Below are 21,319 nucleotides of genomic sequence, written 5' to 3'. Positions count from 1 at the left end.
AGGGAGCCCGGCAGGAAGGCCAGGCTGTGGCGCCGTGGCTCGGGCTCGCCTCAGGCAGAGCGGCCGCCCAGCCCGGGGCGCTCCGCTGGGGCAGCACGGCCGGCACCCCCCGGAGCCCCGCCGCGCTGCTGGGGCTGCTCCGTGCCCACTCACACCTGTTGGGGCCGCGGCACGGCCGGTGGGGCGCGGAGCGGCGGGTCCTGGCGAGGCTGCGCCGCCTCCGCCGGGAGCTCCGGGCGGAGCCGCCCCTCCTTCCCGTCCGCCCTCCCCCGGCTCCCCGAGCGCCCCGAGGCAGCGCCGGTTGCCTGCGCCGCCCGCTCCGCTGGGAGAAGGAGGAGGCGCCCCGAGCTACCGGCGCTGGGAGCAAAGCAAATAACAGTTCAGAGCGCTGGGCGCCTTTCGGAGGGCGACACACATGTCCCACAAACAGGGTACTCGGAAACGCTCTCCCTTCCCCCGGCCCTCCCTGGTGCCCTGTCATCCCTCCGTTCACTTCTCTGTCCCCTCCATCTCTCTTCCCCACTCCTCCGGCTCTGCCTCTCTCCTCCACTGCCCCCTCTCCCGCCTCCCTTCCTCAGCCCTCTTCCCGGCCGGCACCGGCTGCCGCGGCTGACTCTGCCTTTCCTCCCTGCCCAGCTGCCGGCGCCCCGGGGGAGAGCACGGCTGACTGGTGCCTCTACCAGCTCAATGGAGCAGCCGAGTTCGAGGTATCTGAAGGTGAGTACAGGGGTGCTGAGGCGGGGTGCGTCCCCTCGGTTGGTGGCACATGGAGGAATGTGGCTCGTTGGCGGGAGAGCAGCCATGGCAGAAAGTGGCGGCTGCCTGGGGTGTGAGGCCTGTGGGGGGCAATGATGGCGTGTAGGCTCGGTGGGGAGGTGGGTACTTGGGGGTGGCTGCTGGTGGTCTGGGTGTGTTGGTCCTCCTGTGGTTGGGCTTGTCTTGTTTTGTTTTTGTTTTAAGGGAGAAGTTGGGTTTCACGGCTAGCGGCCTACAGTGCATCAGCCCTCTTGGCCTTGGCATCGGTGGTTACTGGTGCGGGGGAGGCCGCTGGAAAGTTTTCTGGTCTTTTTTTTTTATTCTCCCTTAACTTTGAAGGGAAAGGTAGCCTAGAAAGTTTTATTTTTGATTATTCAGAAAAGGAGCAGCCTTTGGGTGCCAGGGCAAGAAAGTCTCCCCTCTGTCTCTGAATCACGTATGATTTGGAACATGCAGAGTATTTAAACTTAGGTGTCAATCTATATTTTCTGGAGTGCCAGGTGATGAGTAGTGTGCAGTGTCCGGGAGCATATTGCAGTGTCTGTTTTCAGTGAGTTCGGTGGAGCTGGGACCTCATCTCGGTGTTCTGGCCTGTTGGTGTAATGCATTTCTGAGGAGAACGCATTTATGTCTGTAAGGGCTTAAAATGTGCCACAAGTTCAGCTGGACTGAAAAACTTTCCAATGCCGAGGAAACTGACGCAGTGTCATAGATGGGCTTCAGGTTAGGCATCAGGAAAGCTTTTCTATGGTGAAGGCACTGGAATATATGGTGTAGGTAGGCAATGAAATCTTACTCACCTGAGATATTTGAGGTTTGTTTCACAAACATAGGTTAATGTGATAAAGCTACAGATCTTGCCTTAGGGCAGGTAGATACATTACCTGTTAAGGGTCTCTTTTAGCTTTATTGTCTTGATTTTGTGGGATGTGAAGTCCTATATTACATCTTGCGGTTTGGAGAAGTGATTTAAACCCCATTGTACTAATAATAACCTACATCTTGATCAAGGCTTTGGAATAACTTTATTTTTCCCCCCCCCAATTATTCTGCGGTGGTTTATATATCAAAGTATACTTAATAGTGTGTGAAATTACACATACTTGCATACTAAAGCATTTATCAAAATACGTTATGATTTTGTGCCTAGATTTTTTTTTTTTTTTTGGTGAAACTGCATACCAAACCAGATGTGATGACGATAGGTGGGGGTGGAAATTACATCCGTGTGAAAGAGTGTAATGAGTGAGTGACAGCATTTCTTAGGCGTCACAGAATGTTGAAGATAAGCCTTAGGTGGGCATTTCCTTCATTTAAAGACTTTGATAAGTAAAATAGGCTTCTTAACCTTATTTGTCTGGGTAAATACCAGTGTTTCAGCACTGCTTTGAGACTGTAATATTTTCTTCTCAACAAGCATTTTATTCCTTTGATTTTTCAGATAATCTTTTGCCACATGACATAATTTTAAAAATTAGTTTGCTAACCCTGACTTCAGTTTTCTTTAACACTTGCAATTTATGGATGTCCAGTTTTACTCCATGACTTAAGTGGAAATGTTACATATTTTCCTCTTCTTTACTCATCATGGGAATATGTGAAATTCAGAGGACAGGAAAGTGGCTGAAGCGGTGTAATTTGGTCACACAAGGTCTGGAGTTAAAGGCATCTGTGGGTAGTAAACCCTGTTTATGTTAATAGGATTATATATAAATATGGCATGCATTTTCCAGAATACATGTCGTCTGTTAAATGCCACTGATATCTAAGAACACATACAGCAGCACGATCACCACACTTTGAAGAGCTGAAAAACAATATTTAAAGGAAGGACTTCCATGGAAAGTGGCTTGACCTCTTTTGCATGCCAGTGTTTTGGATGAAGCCTTTTTCCTTTGCTGAAGTTTGCCTCAGATAACTTAAATTACACAGAGCCAAACAGAATCCTTAACTTAAAATGGATTGTTCCTTTGATTTTTTTTTTTTTTCCCATCCTTATCCCAGTTCTTCTTACTTTTCAGAAGGGCTACAACTCTTGTGATTGCAGCTGCATTTGATTAGGACCACCCAGCCAATGAACAGAAGGACTAATTTGTGTATATTCAATATTATGTGTTTATCTATATCTGTATAAATAAACATTTACATATTAGTATTCTAAGTTCACTGAATCCTCTGGGTACCTCTTGCTGCTTTTGCTATTGAATGCGTGCAGTGGCCTTGCATTGCATGGCTGGCGCTTGTCAGTTAGACTTCAGAATTGTGTTCTGTAACATTTTTGTCTTAGACTAGGAAAGAAAATTATTCTTTTTCCAAAAATAGATGTGTTAGATGAAAAACATTCATTTACATAACAGAAAAGCAAAATTGCATATTTCAAATGCAAGGGAAAAATAGAGCATAGTAAGTAAAACATCACAATCACAGCCAAGATAATAATGTTTGATTTAGTCTTGCTGCCTTGAAACAAAACCCTGTTTCAAATATTGCTACTTCTATAATTAACGTCTAAGTGCAAAATATATTTTATTCATGCTAAAGATCTCAAAGCACTTTGCTCACGTTAAGTGCAGCCTCACAAAAGCTGTATGAAGAACAGTATTAGAGTATCCATTTATTGGCTAGCAAAATGAAATATAGAAGTTAAGGATGTGATTTTTATAGAAGCTGGATGTCAGCTATGAAGCAGTTAGTACTTGGCACTTCTGAAAAGTCAAATCTTGCACCATTTGCACAGACTATCTAGTGGACCCTTAGCTTTAAGTTCCAAATCACATTAGGCTTCTTGCAAACTTTGTATAACTTAAGGCATGTTTGAAATATTCTATGGTGTGAATTTTAAGATGGCATTACATAATCCTGGATAGCATTACATTCCGTAATGATTATATGGTTAATGAAAGGTTTGAGTCAAAAATAATATTTTTATTTTTCAGTCTTAAAGTTAGGTCATCTGAAACTTGAAATTGACGTACAGTGTTAATTTTCTTTTTGTCCTTTTTGTAACTTTATGCTCTGAAAGCCCTGTTAGCCTTAGTGCATTGTGAATTGTGACTTGAACTTTCCTTACCTTGTGCTGTTCTAACATTGCATTTTATTTCTGAGTAATTTTAAGATATAGTTATTAAGAACATGAATAACATACTATTTTGTTGTAAAGGTTTGTTTGAATAATGTAGCATTTGAAGAGACTAGAAGACTTGTGAACTGATGACTGTGAATTCAATCACTGTCAGGTTTACCTCCAATAGCTTTTTGTTTACTGTAGTTTCCAATCAAAGACAGTAAGTCTGGATTTGGTTTAATACTGTCTTTTCCATTATTACACGATATCCATGGAAAGCAATGTGATTGTACAAGCTTACAACTGAAGTAATGTCCTTGTGAGTCATGCCTTCATTAGTAAGGTCTAATTAAATAGGAAGTCTCCATCTATAAATGCTTTCACATCTCAGTTCCTTTTTTGGCTGAAGCAAACAATTTGACTTTTCCTTGATCTCTTATAAAAAGGCGTGGTAGCAGCTCTTTCCTTAACACTTCACAGTTTGCCAACATTTCTTTTGATCACCATGAATGGATGTTGTCTTTCCATGAGGCCTTGGATGGATGTGCTTTACAGTTCTGGGCTCCCAGTTGTCCCGTTTGGAGATTTAACAATGTGAACCGTGCCCGTTCTGCACCGCATGATTCTGGGTTTCTTCAGAGGAAGCCAAAGTACTTGGAGGGGACTGATGTACCCCTTGTCTTATCCCAGTGTACATTTATGACACTACCAGCTTGCACACAGCACTGCAAGGTGTGCCACAGGGTTTGCGTGTACTTTAACATACCCTCTGGTACATCCCTGTTTATACATGCAGCAGCTCCCTGTATTTCATCCCTCTTTATTTTACACTTATGTTGGTGTTTGTTTGTTTAACTATCACTGATGTCTGGGTGCTGCTGCAGCGCAGGGAAAGGCCTCCTGTCTGAAAATTGTTATCATCATACTTTACTCCCATTATAACATTATATGTGGCTGTGTAAGACCAGACCCAGTAAATTACTCTTTACAAGAAAATGTGTGCATTCAATTATACTTCTGTTTGTTGCTGCACAATCTGACGTTAAGTTTCAATGTGGACAGTTCAGCATGCCAGACAAAGAGGAAGGATTAAGTTATATTAAAGTTATATTTTTTCATATGATAGCTTTACTTCTAGTGATATTTATCTACAATAATAAGCCATTTTGTGATTTTTTTTTCTTTTATTGAGTCTTTGTTTATACATGATGTGGGTTTTGTAAGGATCTTTCATTCAAATATTTCTTTAGACTACTTTAAAAAAGACTTCTTGAATGATAATAAAATACCAGAAAGTATATGTACTTGTTATGAAAAGGAAAACGTGAGTGGCTTATTTACATTTCTCATTTGTTGTTTCCTAATTTTGTGTTTTGAGTAAGAGTTGGTTTGATTTTTATGGAGTACATTAACTACTTAATTAGGTGCATTAAGATGATTTAATTGCAATGATTTATAAACCCCTTGCTTTTAGAGTGTTTCTATTGGAACTTAATATGGGTGCTAGAGTGTGTTTTCACTGAAGAGTCATTAAGTGTCATTTGACCATAAAGCAAATATTTTGTCAACACTTTGTTAATTCTGGTCTTTTGTAAATATGGGACTGAAGATGTTAGCTCCTTTTCAGTAACCTGAAAATTGGCGTTGCTGTTTAGATGAAGCTTGAAAAACAGACTAAGGTTTTTGTTTTTTAACCAGGTTTTCAGGTTTTTCTGCCCTTTTCAAAGACTCAACTCACTCCCTCTAACATGCTGTACTTATTTAGCTAATTCTCTAACTCTTAGACGCCAGAAGTTGCAGCCTTCATAATCTCAGTTTCCAGGATGTGGTCTTCAGTCAGTTGCCTTTTTACTCTCTAGTCTCCCTCCTTCCCTCCTTCCCTCCTTCCCTCCTTCCCTCCTTCCCTCCTTCCCTCCTTCCCTCCTTCCCTCCTTCCCTCCTTCCCTCCTTCCCTCCTTCCCTCCTTCCCTCCTTTCTTTTTTAATGTCTTTACTTACATATTCAGTTGGGTTTTCTAGTTTCTGTTGGTTTCCTCAGTTTTAATTTTACTTTCCCGTTGTCCCCCGTAACTCCTCTCTCTGCTAAGGGGATTGTGGGGAGCCTCAGTCCATTGACTGTTGCAGAGTCTGGCAGAGGGGTCTCCCCTCTGTGTCACTGGAAATCTGCCATTTGCAGAAGGTGCCCAGACAGCAAATCTTAGCTGTTTTCTCTCTCTCACTGTTTCCAGGTCTACAGGGTTTACCGTTTTACATGATCCTTTCAGTTCCATCCAAATAACTCCTGGCAATTTTGGTTTTGTCCATGCTTGAATGATCAGAATTTCCTTGGGTGTTTCAGTTGGCTGCATCCTTTAAGATGCACTTGGTATGTGTATCATGAAAGATGAAATCGCACTGTTGTGCACCTGATTATGCAGGTATTAGCAAGTCAAAAATCATGCTTCCAAGTTACCTAGTCCAGAATTTAACAGGGACTTCTTTTATGCTCCCTCTTTCTTATTACATATGGAATAATTTAATTTATGTTGTGATTTTTCATATAAATAATAACACTGGTGAAGTAAACAGTGATTTCATTTGGGTCACAACTTTGCCATTTAGACTAATTTTTGTATTTAAATGAAGCATTATCATTCAGCTTGAATAGGGATGGACAATTTAGAGAGCAGAGAATTGCCTGTGGTTCCAGCTGAGAGGCAGAAAAAATCACCAGGTCTTTCCAAAGCCTCCTCTTCCATTATAGGTCAAGTCAGAAAGCCTCGGCTCCTTTATGGAGTTGAGCTTTATACAGGGGTGGAGAGTAGCCCTTTTCTGATTTTTTTCCAATTCCAGTCTACATATGTGTGCAGAAATTGTACAAACTGTCTCAGAGAATGTCTGAATAGCTGATGCACAGAGTTTTTCCTACTGTGCAGTTTTTTTTTTTCTGTATGAACTTGTTAAAGCTGAAAGAAATTCCAAGATAAATTCTTCTGTTTCAAGAATTATAACTCAGAAGCTTAACTTCTGCAAATATGGATTCAGAAGTCATATTGCAGGCCATACAGGTGGCAAAGTGACCTGTTTTTAATATTCTTATTTATTGTTTCTTTACAGTGAAATACAGTAAAATGCATTTATCAGTAAAATGCAGAGAGATTTAACGCAGAAGTCAATGTCTTTTCTTTTGCATGCTTTTATGATGAAAAAATTCCAAAATGGTATCAAACTATTCAGGGGTTTCAACTACCTTTCTCTCTTAGTATGCTGCTCAGATATAAACTCCTTATTCAGAATAATGGTCAGTAGCTCGCATCTTTGTGAGTCTTCTTGTGATCACTTAATGGTGTATGATAAAACCCCCAAACAGTGAAAGGCGTTGTTTACTAACCAAATTCTGCATCTTGCCATTTAAATTGAATTGTCATTGTTTGGTAATCCAGAAGAGGGAGCTACCTCATAAATTTCTAGCAGTTTTGAACTTAACAAAGTATCTTTTAAAATCCCTTGTGGTGTGTGTGTGTGTGTGTGTGTGTGTTTGTTTGTTTGTTTGTTTGTCCTTTTTGGTCACTAAGTTCATAGTTTGCTTATAATTGTAATTATGATTATAATTTAGAACTGCAATGCTGTTTGCAGTGATTTAATATACCATTTGTGGGCTATAAAAGTAATACTATGAGGTACTGGAAGAAGGCATTATAACATGTATTTATTAAAACTTGTAATGGTGGTCAGGAAGTAGAACAGACTTTTCTGGGCATATTTTAAAGTGCATGATTTAGCTAGGTTCTGGTATTCCTTGGTTGGTAGAACTCAAGATTGCTGCCTGCTGTAACGATAAATCTTGTCAAAGCTATTGTATCTCCAGGTTCATTGTTGCTTGTTTTGTGTTAGTAACTGATGCAGTGATGCGACTTCATTTCCTAAGATAACTAGTGTACTGAGAAACAGGTGAGTCTTTTCTCAATTTAATAATATGTTTCGTGGTTTTTGTCAATAAGAGGGAAGGACGATGCTCTTAGTATTATGAAGCTTGTCTTTGTTTTTCATCAAGAAGAGTGAATACAGCACTGTGCTGCTTATTTCTTTGTGGGTGGTCAACCTTATACATTTCATGTGAATTTTGAGGTGTCAGTGGAGTTTTCTTTTTCTGGGAATAAATATAGGAGTAAAAGTCCTTACAGTGCCACTGGCAGGTGGGAATTAAGCCTTTCATTTGTAATTGACACTGAATATTGCTGCATGTGGTAGTATTCTGCTGTTGACTTACTTAAGACTTCCAATCAGTAAACCTCTGACTGCTTTCATTCATACCTATACGTGCTATAGTCATGTGGCCTTCAGGTTACATATGCAAACTGCTTTGTTAGGACATTTAGACATTACATTAAGAAGTCATGTACAACATTTCAAAACATAAATGTACCAACATGAAGAACTCTGTGGCTTATTTTGAGTTATTTTGTAAAATGCTTTTGAAAATTCTTAATGTGTTTTTTACATGCACACAAACATACCTGTACACACGAGCACTTTTTTCTTATGTTCATGCAATATTTGTATAAAAATCTAAGAAAGTTAAATTAGATCAGTGTATGTGTGTTTGATGTTTTCTTTCTCCAGGAAGTTTCAGAATAAGTACATGAATAAATACTGGTTGTTTTATATACATAATATTTTGCATATGTGTGATACATGGCTATTATGGTTCAAATATAACTTACAGGGTGTTTGTTTCAAAAAGATATATACTGCTTTGGGTCCATCTTTTTGAAACAACCTGTATTTTAAATATTTATATTTCCTTAAAACTGATAGCCTATTTGTATGTTTTTAAGTCTTCCATTAAATACAATTTCTTTTCAGAATGCATACATTCCCCAGATGTTTTGGCTATTTTTATTTACAACCACATTTTCTAGAGGCTCATGTCACAGCAAATAGAGTTGACAGTTGGGCTGATTGCAGGAATATACAAAATGTTAACCTCATAAATCTCTCTCTACCTATAGTATATTGTAATTTTTACCGAGTATTCAGAAATATGATGCAAGAGACGGTTTCATTATTTTAGTTGGAACTATTTTGGTATTACAGTTAAAGGTGATGTACTAAATTCAGAGACAAATAAGTCTGGACACTAACAGAGGCCATTGATTTGAGTTTCTGTTCATAGAGAGATTGGGTGTCATTCAAAAGGGGGTTGTAAAACTATTTAGCATGGTTGCATTGTTAATGATGTGCCTCTCCATTTCGAACAACCACCATTACTAGTTACCACATTTAGTAGGAGAAACCCTGAAACACAAATAACCCACAATTTATTTGGGAGATGGGAATTATATTAAGATTCATTCTCTTCATACCCAGAATAAACTCCTGTGTTATGACTAGACTCAAAGATACAGAGCAGAAGTGTTATTCTTGCAGAACTTAATGGTTTCTTGTTAGATATGTCTTATTGAGTAAACATAATGGTCTTTAAAATTTTTAATACAAAAACGGTTTTTATTTATATTTGTTTTTGTCTATCAGAAAACTCTTATGTTTGAAGGTTCTCTGGTATGCTCATGTGCTAGCATTATAAACTCTGCTTTGAAATTGAATGTTTATTCTGGAAATATCCCATGCTTCAGATTTTTACTTGCAAGAAGCCCTGACTTGGAGTCCTTCATAATGGTATGCAAAGTAGATATAATCAATTTAAAATAAGAATCAGTCACATTTTAAGAATAAATCTTATTTTTTATGCACTACAATTTGAAAAATTAAAAATGTGTGGGTTTTTTCTCCTGAGGTTTTTCATGTGAACAGATTTTTTTGTTGTTGTAAGCTGTTGCTTTCAGTGCGTGTGTCTCCTCTGTTCTAAGCCAGGGAATCACAGCCATAGGTCACTTCGACTGCTTTTCCTGGGTGTCTTAGAGGCTGTGGTCCTGAGGAATACTTGTCCTAGTGGAATGCTCACCTTTCGTAAGAGGAAGCAAAGGAGAACCTGTGGGTCTGCCTAGTGTAGCTGTGCACTGATATTTCTTCAGAAAGGTACCACCATGCCTCAGGAACTTTGTGACTTTATGTTGCTTTTTGATTTCTGTCTCCTCATGCTCCTCCCCAATAATTAAAAATCTTACTTAAAATGTAATACCTATGTTGACTTTTTGTGAAGAAGAAACCGTGCAATGCAATTGATTTCAATTTAAAAATACTGCAATATCAACTTGTTGTTTCTGATTTCTAATCTTATGATTTTAGAGGCATAATTGTTCAGTGGCAATTCCCAAAATGCACAGAGGCGTGTTAAAGGACTGACTCCCTTTTTCCTGATGATATAAAAACATAAAATGTACGAGTGGGGAAATAGTAAAAAGAATATTTTGGTTCAAGGAAACTGACCTCAAAGCTTGAGCTTGGTTTTACTGTGAGACACATCTTCTCTGCTAAAGAAGATCTTTCGTAGTGTAAGAGGCCATCTCTCCCTCTCCTGTGCTGAAGTGAGTCTCTGTAGCAGCTTGTGACCCGTTTTACATGTCAAATGTCGGTGCTCAATGCTCTTATGGCAGAAATCACGTCCTTTTACTGTGTTTTCATCAAGTACCTGGAGCAAAGCCTGTGCTGACTGGGGCTGGGCAATGCCGACTGTGACAGCCCTGTCACACTTGCAAAGCGTCCTCACTTAATGAAGGAGCTGCAGAACATCTGACACATACATACATATAGCCTTTCATCAGATACCTGAAAGAAAGTGTGTACTTAAATCTTGTGGTTAAAAAGTTGAACAAATAAAGGAAGATTGCAACACCCAAACTTGTAACAACATAATTGCATACTACTAGGTACCTTGCTGCATTAGACTCACAGGTTTGATGTGACTCTATTTTACTTCTGTGTGAGCGATGTGAGAGTAATTAGAGCACTGTACTTCTCCAGACATGGAGCTGTGTGTTGTTTCTCTGGTAAAAAGAGTTAATATGTATCCACCTATGCAGGTTCCTTTTTCCTTTCTCTGGGGGAAAAAAAAAACACAACAAAAAACCCCCCAAAACCCCCCAACGCAAATGCTTACCTCTGTTAATGTAATATTTGAGTTCAGATGATAGCACAAGTAAAAAAATTCAAAAGATATAGTTCCCACAGCAACCATAATTCAACCTCATTGCTGTGAAAGCATAAAAGCCCACACCAAATACCATGTAGAATACTGCATATATGCAAGCGTGTGAGATACAGTTGCTAGGAGAGTCATAAATTTTCATTTCCAGAGGTTTTTTAGATTCACATCTTATATCTGTTACTATTATTTGTATTTTATTGGAACAGTGCAGTAATGAAAAACTGAGGAAAACAGAGCAGTTGGATGAGCATATCTTTTTGCTTTCTAGTACAAACAATAGATTATATTATTATCTCTGCCTTTTTGTTGGGTTTTCCTTTATTTTTAAGTGAGTAATATTGAATGTGAAATATAATCTGGCCTGGTTCCTTATCTGATTCTATTTTTTCTCTTTGTTTAGCTCTATTCCTGAACTGACTTCACTAATGAGGTCTATTTGTTTGCCTACCAAGGATAAATAAACCAGATATTTATCCGCAGGTAGTCATACATCTTGTTATTCAACCACATACATAGCTTAAGGTTCCATTGTAAAATATCTTGAAGCATGTGGAATGTATTTCTTTTCAATATATGTTACAATTCTTTTGGTTTCTTTGTTTGCCAGCTGAGTCTGTCAGTTCCCTGGTTTGGTCATGTTAGACATGTTTCATTATTATTGCAGTTAGTGAAGAGATGGAAATGTCCTTCTTTTGAAATTAGAAATATGTAATATTTCAACTATGATACTTGCTTGGCACAAAAAATGATTTATAAATAATATTTAAAGGATTTCCAGAAGTTGGTTGGCTGAAATATCTATATGATATGTTTTACTTAACCTTTCAGATGTGGCCAGTGGGGAGAGAGACTGTGATGTTGAAGACTGGTATATTAAGTCCCATTCACATGGGTACTTATATCTTTAGGCTGGATTGAGCATTCATGATTATTTAAAAAAAAATTCCCTTTTAGAGATATGCTAATACTTTTTAATTTATTTGAAAAATAAAATCACAACATAATTGTATCTCACCAGTTATTTAAAAAAAAGATAAGGAAGTGACACAGGATAAGGAAGGTTAATGATTAGAGTTTCTCTTCAGTAAACTACAAAAAATTTAATTTGGACTTCATCTAGTTTTTCCCGGACTGATTTTTCTCAGCCCTTCATCACATCTTAGCCTGCAATATGAGCCCTTTTATGGACTGTCTGGGCAGAGCTGGAAGACTGATTGGATGTGGAAATGTTCTCCTTGGGAAATCCTTGGATCCTGCCCTTCCCAGACAGTTGGGCAATGTGCTCTAGGAAGCCTGTTCTGACAGCGTCTGTTATCTCTGCCAGGCAGAGTCCTGGAGGGACCATCACAGTCTGCCTCAAAGCCAGGGTTGGGGGAATTCACTCTGCAGCCCACCACCTTCCAAAACCTTTTATTGTTCTCTTTTGTTTTGTTCAAAAGCTAGCTACGAACTGCACACATATTATTGTACATGTGTTTAAAATAAAGTTGTTAGTTCACGTGAAATGTGAGTTTCCTTGTATGTAAAAATGTATGAACCGAAGTTTAAACTACAACTGAAAATTAAAGCTAAACATTCCCTGTGGCTCAGTTTCTCAATAGATAAACACAGAAAGGTTAGGTAAATTCTGGCTACCATCTGATCAAAAGTTGGTATGGGCTTTCCACGGGGGTTTTACTGTTTCTGAAATTAAGAAGGGGACTGGGCATTGTGAGTCACAGGAATTCTTCAAGGGGCAGGCAGAGTGCTGGAATTTGAGTGGAATTCCAGGTAAAAATTTGGTGCATAAGGCCATATGTACAGCTGAAACAAGATCCCCTTCAATAAAGTGAATACCTAGGATATTGGTTTTGTGTAAGAACTGTGTTATGATCATAATCTCACATCAACATCCTGATGACTTTTCTTGCTCCAGTGTATCAGGCTAATATTTTGGGGCTCTCCTGAAGTCTGAATAGTTATTATACAAGGGTGGTTTTATTCCCTTCTGTTTATCCTCTTACACTTAATAGTTGTGGTGTTAGTATTTCAACTGAAATAAATAGGGGCAAATTCAGTGAAAACTAAGAACTGCATTGGGAGGATTAGAAGTAACTGGAAAACAGCAAAACGTTCTACTTGAAATTGAGCTATTCTAGTAAATGGTAATACATAAGTAGACACAGGGTCTAGAAAACACAAAATTTACATTCATACTTCATTACAAGTTGATTAATAACAGTGTTGCTGGATGATTTGGTGCAGCTATATGTTGCTATTTTATACAATTAATTGCTCTGGTTTTAGACACGGGGAAGTGAAATGCACAGTCGATACTGCCAAGGATTACTGGTGATCTTGGTGACCTAGTTTTGAGGCGATGGGGATGCTGTGGGAGAGGATGGCTGAGCAGGGAACTGCTTTCTGTGTAGTGGCAAAAGTTCTTAGTGTTGTGAACGGGGTCCTGGTTTCAGCAGTTACCGCCATCAGAGGAGAAAGTGTGTAACTCTACTGATGCAGATATTTTTCCTCAAGTGTGTATCTTTCTTAGTGCGCATATGGCCCCAGAGACATGGATTTCCTAATGGAATGTAGGACTTTGATGAAGGTGGATGGCCATGTCACCTTGCAGTTCTCAGCAGAGAAGAGAATGTTCCTTGGTGGGATTAAAACCATCTGCTTGTGTCATGGGCTGTTAGGTGTGAGATATGATTTGACTTGAATTTGTTAGTTGCCATTAGTAGAAGATGGAGGATTGGTATGTAGAATACAATGTCCCATCTGTTAGGGATTTTTGTCATTTCTCTTCATTTGAAAATATGTATTTTAGTCAATTACAGTTAGTTGGAAAGAATTAGTGAAAAGTTTTTGCAATTTTTCAATTTAATTTTTCAGGATTTAGAGTATTTTACATCTATCTGCAATCATTTATTCTGTCATCCAGTCAAAATTATCACAAAGATGTTTGAATTATACTTGTTAACTGTGACAGAAGTTTTGCAGAGTAGTTGGTAGTTGGCTCTGTTATTGAAGAAGGCAGTATATACTGCCTTTTGCAGGACTGTATTTCCAGTTTCCAACTTTGACCAGCTCCTAACTGTTGAGGTTAACAATAATTTTTTTCTGGATTTGCTTCAGGCTGATTTTTCACAGAAAATTCTAGAGAAAACTATGTACTTGACTTTAAGCATAAGACTCACAAGAAAGTGCTTGGTTTCCTTTAACTTATTAACAAAAGAAAGAATTCCATCAACCTTTCTTTTGAAAAGCTCTAGTACTTGCATGCTTTGAAGCAGGAACTTCAATTTGGCAAGGTGAATATAATCAATTTGACTATATTGAGGAGTGTCTTTCAGTATCCCTGTGAATACCTGCTCTGCTTTGACCAGTTTGTAAACCTCTGAAAAAATGACTGTTCAAATAATCTCATTTAAGCATTGCTAGAGGTAGGTAGATAGTGGTTGCTGGTGTTTCTTCTTTTCTTTTTTAAAAATTTTCTGGCATTTCTGTGTACAGTGAATGTTCTCCAGTGTAAAACTGAAGTTGATTGCAATTCTGCTCTGATTCAGATCAGAGATTTTTTGTTTGTTTTCATTGTTTTTTTGGGGGGGATTGAAGTCCTACACCTTTCTATTCTCTTTTGAATGGCAATGGAGCTTTCTGTCTGCCGGAGGGAGGCACAGTGAAGGAAGAATCTCTGTCTGTTTTGACCCAGAGCGAGAACTGGCAGTCGGGAGTACCTTGGAAAAGGATACTGGGGGAGGAGGAATGGACTGGCACTGTGGAGATCCAGGTGTGTGGACGGGACTTGTAGTACCTGGTATTGGCGGTGATGTGAAGGAACTGCCTGAACAGAGGCTGGGAATGGGGTAAAAGCACACGAAGGGGCATTAGCGGAAGGGGAGGAGAGATTCAGAGATGAGTCTCCTACAGAGCCCAGAGTGCAACACAGCTTGCTGCTTCGCTTCTGATGGTAGGAGTCTGCACAGCATCAGTGGTAGCATCAAGTGAGTCTGTACATACTTTGGTAAGGTGCTTGTGGACCAGCTCCACAAATTGTTAACTTTCTACAGATAACAGCAATCTCCTTGCTTCTAGAAACAGTGAATTTTCCAGCAGACTTTATGATTTCAAAGTTGCAGGTGATCTGGGAAGGTATTAAGTTTCCTGTCATCTGATGGAATGCTTTTGCTTTTTTAAGACCTTGGAAATTTTATACTTTTGAATACCTTTTATAGAACACTTCAGAATTGCTGTATCAAGCATGCAGTTGCCTGTACAGCCTCATCTAAATGCCCTGTGTGTATGCATTGTAGTATAATAATTATATGATGAGTGCGATTTTAATTTTCGCCCTGTTGAACAGATGAATCAGAGCAGTGAAATGAAGAAGGTTGTTCTGTGGAAGCCCTGTCTGATCTGTTGTGAAAATTGGAAGACATGTTGTCAGCATTTTGTAGAGCTGTAACCTATCGCTGTCCCTCTAGTGAGGTTTCTGTGTAGGGTGAGAAGCAGCACAGGTTTAAATGTGTTGTCTGTTATCATGTGTTTTTACATTTAAGATATATAGGTTGGGATGCTGAATTGCTGAGTAGACGCTCCTGCTGAGTAGACCGCTCCTGTACAGAAGGGTACAAACAATATAAAATATGTAAGGGATTGGGCCACATGCTGAGTAACGTGGAGAAAACAAGACAACTGCATGTATGACATTAAGTGAGCTATATCCATTGTCTGTGCTGACTAAAGTAAGGCAGAAAGTTTGAGATGATCCCAGCATGTACCAGTCATGGATATATGTACATTCTGGCATTTCTTAGTTTCTGCGGTTTTTTTTGCATTTGCACTGCTGGCAAATGACTTCTTAAGAATTGTGTGTAAGAGAGACTAAGAGAGACATTTCAGGCAATAGTTGTTTTTCTTTAGGGAAAAGTTGTAAAGTATTGCTTGAAACCATGAAGTAGTAGCTGCTGTCTTCGTTCCCCTCTTTGGGATGCAATTTAGGGATACAGAATATAGATACATCTGCTTTCTGAAAATACTGAAATGTCTGTTAAATCACAGCTTTTCAAATCCTCACAGAGATTTGCTTAGGATTTTTTTTTTAATACATGTAGTAGATGATAAGTAATAAAATCAAAAGGGTTATTTGTTATATTTTTATGGTTAAGTCTGTCATATCATATTTTCAGACTTGTCAATGGACAGTCAGCATGGCCTGAAGTCTCAGAGGTCAACATCTGAGCACTGTGGAATGGCTGTATGCACTGCTGTTTGTAGAGAAGGGACTTAGGTTGCATTATGATGATTTACGTTATTCAAATGGGAATTCTGATTGCTACAGCTCAGATGACTTATAACGTGACAGGCATGTAATGTATTTGATTATTAGATGTGCTGATAGAAGGAGCTGGGATGACAGAAGTGTAATATAGCACAACCAGTGCTGCAGTGTGGGATACAGTTGCTCTTACTAAACCGTGTTGTGCTGGCCCACAGGGTCCCTTTGCCAGCCTGTTCTGATGCAGCTGATCAGCTAATGGGAGATTTTCTCCTTTTGATTTTCCCAGATCGGGTAAAGTGATTTGGCTTTTAGCAAAGTAACAATATATCATGTAAAAAAGGAAAATCTCACTGGTAGGAGGTGAGTATGTGGTGAGGTTTGAGCTCTGTGTCCTTCAAATATGGGGAAAATACAGCAACAGATGTGCAGGATTTAAAGTGGTTATTATTCTAGTGCTGTAATATACACAGATAATTAAAATGTCATTTTTACAGTGTCCTGAGTAGCAAAGAGATTGATCTTCTACAAATATCTTTTGATATTGCAATTGGTTTTTGTTCTTTTATGCCAAGTGTTTGTATTCCTCAAGGCACAGTTTTTCTGAATTACAGAAATATTTGTTTAGAATCTCATACTTTTTTTTTTCTTCAGGTTTTTTTCATGCTTTCTTCACTATGGTTAGAACTGTGCCTGTAGCCACTTTATTCCATGCTGGCATGGAGAGGATGTTATATTTTTTTGAGTCCATCATAGTGACACTTCTGCTCAACAGTCAGCATGGCTTCTTTTTATTCAAGTCCTGTGAAAGTACAATTTCAATGGTATGGGCTATCACGGGTCTTGTGATACGTCCAGAAAATGGAATCTGCTGACCAAAGGCTGCAATTATTATACATTTTAACTGACTATAAATATACTTAAACTTTTCTTGAAGACATTGATTTCTTTGCAGGCAGATAAGACATTTAAAACCACATATAATGAATGCAGGTAGCACCCATAAAACATTTAATCCATCTCTATGGAATCCTGTCAGTCTTTGGATCCAGTTAGAGATCCAGTTCTTGTCAGATGATGGTAGGTGTGTCCAGTTGGGGTGAGCTTTGTGCACATGGATCTCCAGAGGTGAACAGCAGCTGTGCCAACCCACCACCCCCGTCACCGCCAGCAGCTCAGTGTAATTCAGATTCCTGATGGCATCATATGCAGGGAAGTCTAGGCTAATTGTAACTTTAATGAGAGCTACTCTGACATTATTTAAAACTTCCCCCTCAGTATGATAGTGTGTAAATATACATACTAGATTTCATGCAAAGGCTCAGGGCTTAAGTCTCCAAACATTTCTGAGTACACTGGATTTCAAGGGCAATTGTCTGCTTTCACTATTATATCATGGTGTTTTAAATATCAGGGACAACCTTGAATAGATTTTAAAATCAGTTATTTTTAAAAAGAAAGAACACAACCCTTATTTTACAGCTTTTTTTTTCTGTATATGCTGTGTACTTCTGCACCTCTACTTTTTTATTTGAAGAAGTGGCATGTGCATTCAGATTTTCTTGTTTTAGCACACAATAGAAGAAAGCATTTGCTATTTTTGCTGTTAGGAGGAAAAATGTAAACTCTTTATTTGTTGGTGAAAAGTCTAGCTGTGTGTGGCTTGAAGAGTCCTTTAGGCCTGCTGATTTGGTGTGCTCACCGTGCCTTGCCTTGTTCTGGAATGTCTGACAGAATCATCAGAGATCAGGCAGGTGAACATGTCAACAAAAACCCCTTATCTCTTGGTAGATCTGTACATCTGTTTTCATATAAAAGCTGAAATAGTTCCACTCAGGGCTAACAGTCTTTATAGTGATATTTTAATTAATAATTCTATCTGCAGGCATTATTGAAGTCTTACATTAATTTGTTGAACGCTTTCTTGTTGCTTTTTTTCTAGTCCTTTGATACAGCATGGTAATCTTCTGTGGATAAACATGCCGCAGAATATATATCTAATAGTATTTTCAATTTTTTTTTTTTAATTTTAGTTCTATCATTTGTTGCTTGACTAGACATGCAGTATTTTACTGCACTGATCGCAGTTTTTCTATACGGATATTTATGGGTAAAATTTAGAAACTACTCTCTAGTTGCAGATCAAATGCAGAGTATGAGCCGAATAGATTTGGATTTTGCAGTTTTGCTTTTTTGTAATTTAGATTTCACATATATAAATTAGGAAAACATTGTTATGCTACCTAAGGGAGATGTGTATAAAATTAAAGTGTTAGAAACATTGTGCTCAGTGTAATTGCAAATTGTCACTGCTTGAAAGTTAATGTTTTTATTAGACAAGTTTAAAAAACAGCATGAAATTGATAGTAACTCGCTAGTGAAGGGAGGCATTCAGTAACTTTCAGGAAAATTAAATAAAACCCACACACTTTGTTACTATTCTGTGCTAGAGAAAGTATAACATATACTTAGGAAATAACTGGTTACTCTGGTTCTTCTGTGTAAAATGTTGCTGACATTGTTGGGGTACAGGCAGTGAGGGACTTTTGATAAATTAGAGGCTGTAGCTGGACTATTTTGATGACAGTTGCTATGCCTTTGATCTATCTGATCTCTAATATTAAGACACGAGTAAAATAAGTTAAAGATAGTTAATAGAAGTATTTATTCTGCTTTTTGTTTCGTGATTTCGTTTATGAAAGCTTCTACTGGTGAAAGTTGTCACTTGTAGCTTTGATATTACAGCATCAAGCTTTCAGAGAGACACTGAAGATCAGAAAAGGGAACTGATTTGAACAGTTGTGTCTGGCCTGTTTCATAACGCAAATTGTGCAGTGACTGCAGCATTAAATGAATCATTTCTGATAGAGCTATATAATTCTCTTTCTATGAAGACAACTTTTAGGCTGCAAACTACATTATTCATCTCACTTTCATGAGAAATAGAGTTCTTAATTTTATGAGGAGGCCTGTGTGGGGATCAGCAGTTCTCCTGTAAGTTTTATAACTGAGGACCTAAACAGGCAAAGTGCTGTTTGCTTTATTGGGAATTTGCTTCAGTGAAAATGGAAAGGATTTTGCTCACTTACTTTCAAGTACCTAGGTGTATAGACATCGTTTTTAGTGTATTAAGATGCTTTATGATGATTCTCTTTGCTTTTATCCCTTTTTATTCCTTGTATACCTGTTCAGTATAACTGCACATGCTGGATGCTTAACTGAGGCCGTTCAGCAACTTGCTCACACTGAGTGGCCTTTTACTTGAATGAACAGTTTTCATCCACAAAAGGAGAAATCCAGTTCTGTCCTTCCTCATCAGTTAAGGATACCACGGTATTTTAAAATCTATTTTTAAAGCTTCTTCTGTAATGCCACCTGGCAGAGTGTGTAACTAGCAATGGAGAGTCACCATATGCCACACTGTTTCTACATTTTGTGGACACATCTCTGTGGACACTGCCTAACTGGCATTGTGATTACCTTTGTTTCATTGCACTTTTGTTATGTACTTAAAAAGTTACATACATGAATCAAACAACTGTGTTGTGACAGTGAAGTTTGTTTGGAATTTTGTTCCATTAAACCTCATAAAGATGGTTTACTTCTGTGGGGATTGTTTTTAAATTTGGAGCATATGTGCTACATATAGCTTTATGTTGAATACTGTGGGAAAATTTAATGTGATTTCAGAATATGTTTGAGGCCAATTTGTAAAATAACCTTGGCTGTAGACAGCATGTGTTTATTTGGTAATTCTTTCTGATCTCAAGCAATAGAACATGAAGGTGCAAATCATCTTCTTCTGAGAAAAGCCCAACCAGCCTTGGTGCCTCTGCCAGATATCTCTGATTGTTGGCTGAAATCATCGTGTCTTTGCGAGGAAGGTCGTAAAACTAATTTCTGTCAGGCTTTTGCCCACAGCCTGAACAACAGAGTACTTCCACAAATGAGTACTTATTTATCTATTCTTTATCAAATGAACTTCAGAAATTAAATGGCAGAGAATTTTAATTGCTGTGCACTGAAACCCTTTGCACTTGCCTTACAGCAACTTCCTGAGGTATGGAGGGGTTCTTATTTCACGGAGGATGTCTTTTCCGGTCTCATCTCTGCTACAGAAGCCTATCACCTCTGGTTCCAATTCTATGCATTAGTATAAAAATTTTAGAAGTACCAGATGAATGCAACATCTGTCAGCATTTATCCAAGTCTTGCTTGTCTAGCTGATATTAAAGCCACATGACGATTTCAGACTTGCCATATTGGGCCAATAGGGCACTATTTTCCTCATAGTAACCACTTCAGTGCATTAGGTATTAATCATCAGACTCCTAAATGCTTTATTTTTTAAAATTAACAGCTTAAAGGATGTGTGCTTAGAGAAGCCCAAAGCTTCCTGTCCTGTTTCTATAACTGTTTGTTGGTTTGTATTCAGAGCTTATGGTTCTGTATTTGCATTTTAGAAGCTGAGAATCAAGACATTCTTAATGTGGTGTTGACTATTTTCCTGGCCTAGTCTGTCAGTGCACATGATAACTGAATCATGTGCACAAATTAGCTGTTCTTAAACAAGAAAAAAGGCTGAGAGGGTTCATATTGCTATTTCTCAAGTGTGTTAAAAAGAGAAATTATACCAACCTGTTTTTTATAGTTCAGTCTAGCTACTTTATGTTTCTACTCAGGAACCAATGAATAAATCATAACTGTTACATATGTGTTAATCTAACCAGATCCTCAAGGAAGAATAAGTAGAGCAGCTGTTATTTTTACAGCTGTAGCTCATAATTTGAGTGCTTTCCATTTAGCTAAGTATTCAAATGCTGTCTATTTAAATATAGTGCAGGGCTTATACTTGTGGTAAGTGTATTGATACATCACATCAAGCCTCTTCACTTTTTCTGAAGCTCTAATTTTGTATCTGAAACTAGCTTTTAAACTAGTTTAAAATTAACTTGTACCATAATTCCTTTGGATAAGGCTTATGTCTTCACATATCTCTGCATTGCCTAGTTCCATTGTCAAGTTGAAGCTGTGAGTTACTTCCTCAGAAGAAGTATTAAATAAAACTGTTAAACTCTGGCTTGCATGCAGCTCTCCAGTCCAAGGGCATGGCTTCACTGAGCTGAATCTGTACATGTTAAAGAAATGACCTC

At 38.4% G+C, this 21,319-nt stretch overlaps 1 protein-coding gene across 1 annotated transcript in view; it reads left to right on the top strand.

Moving 5' to 3' along the window:
* Nucleotides 1-292: 292 nt before the first annotated feature.
* The window catches only part of PPP2R2C (protein phosphatase 2 regulatory subunit Bgamma), a gene marked incomplete at its 5' end in the record, with an annotated part of 195,497 nt that continues 174,470 nt past the window's right edge, over nt 293-21,319 (top strand). The window contains 2 exons of the mRNA XM_082050548.1: nt 293-431; nt 637-717. Coding sequence (XP_081906674.1) covers nt 416-431; nt 637-717 — 97 coding nt within the window. The remainder of the gene's footprint in view (nt 432-636; nt 718-21,319) is intronic.

Source organism: Streptopelia decaocto (assembly GCF_964273445.1).
Source record: "Streptopelia decaocto genome assembly, chromosome: 4".
Taxonomy (NCBI): domain Eukaryota; kingdom Metazoa; phylum Chordata; class Aves; order Columbiformes; family Columbidae; genus Streptopelia; species Streptopelia decaocto.
This window is presented reverse-complemented; position numbering and strand designations above follow the sequence as displayed.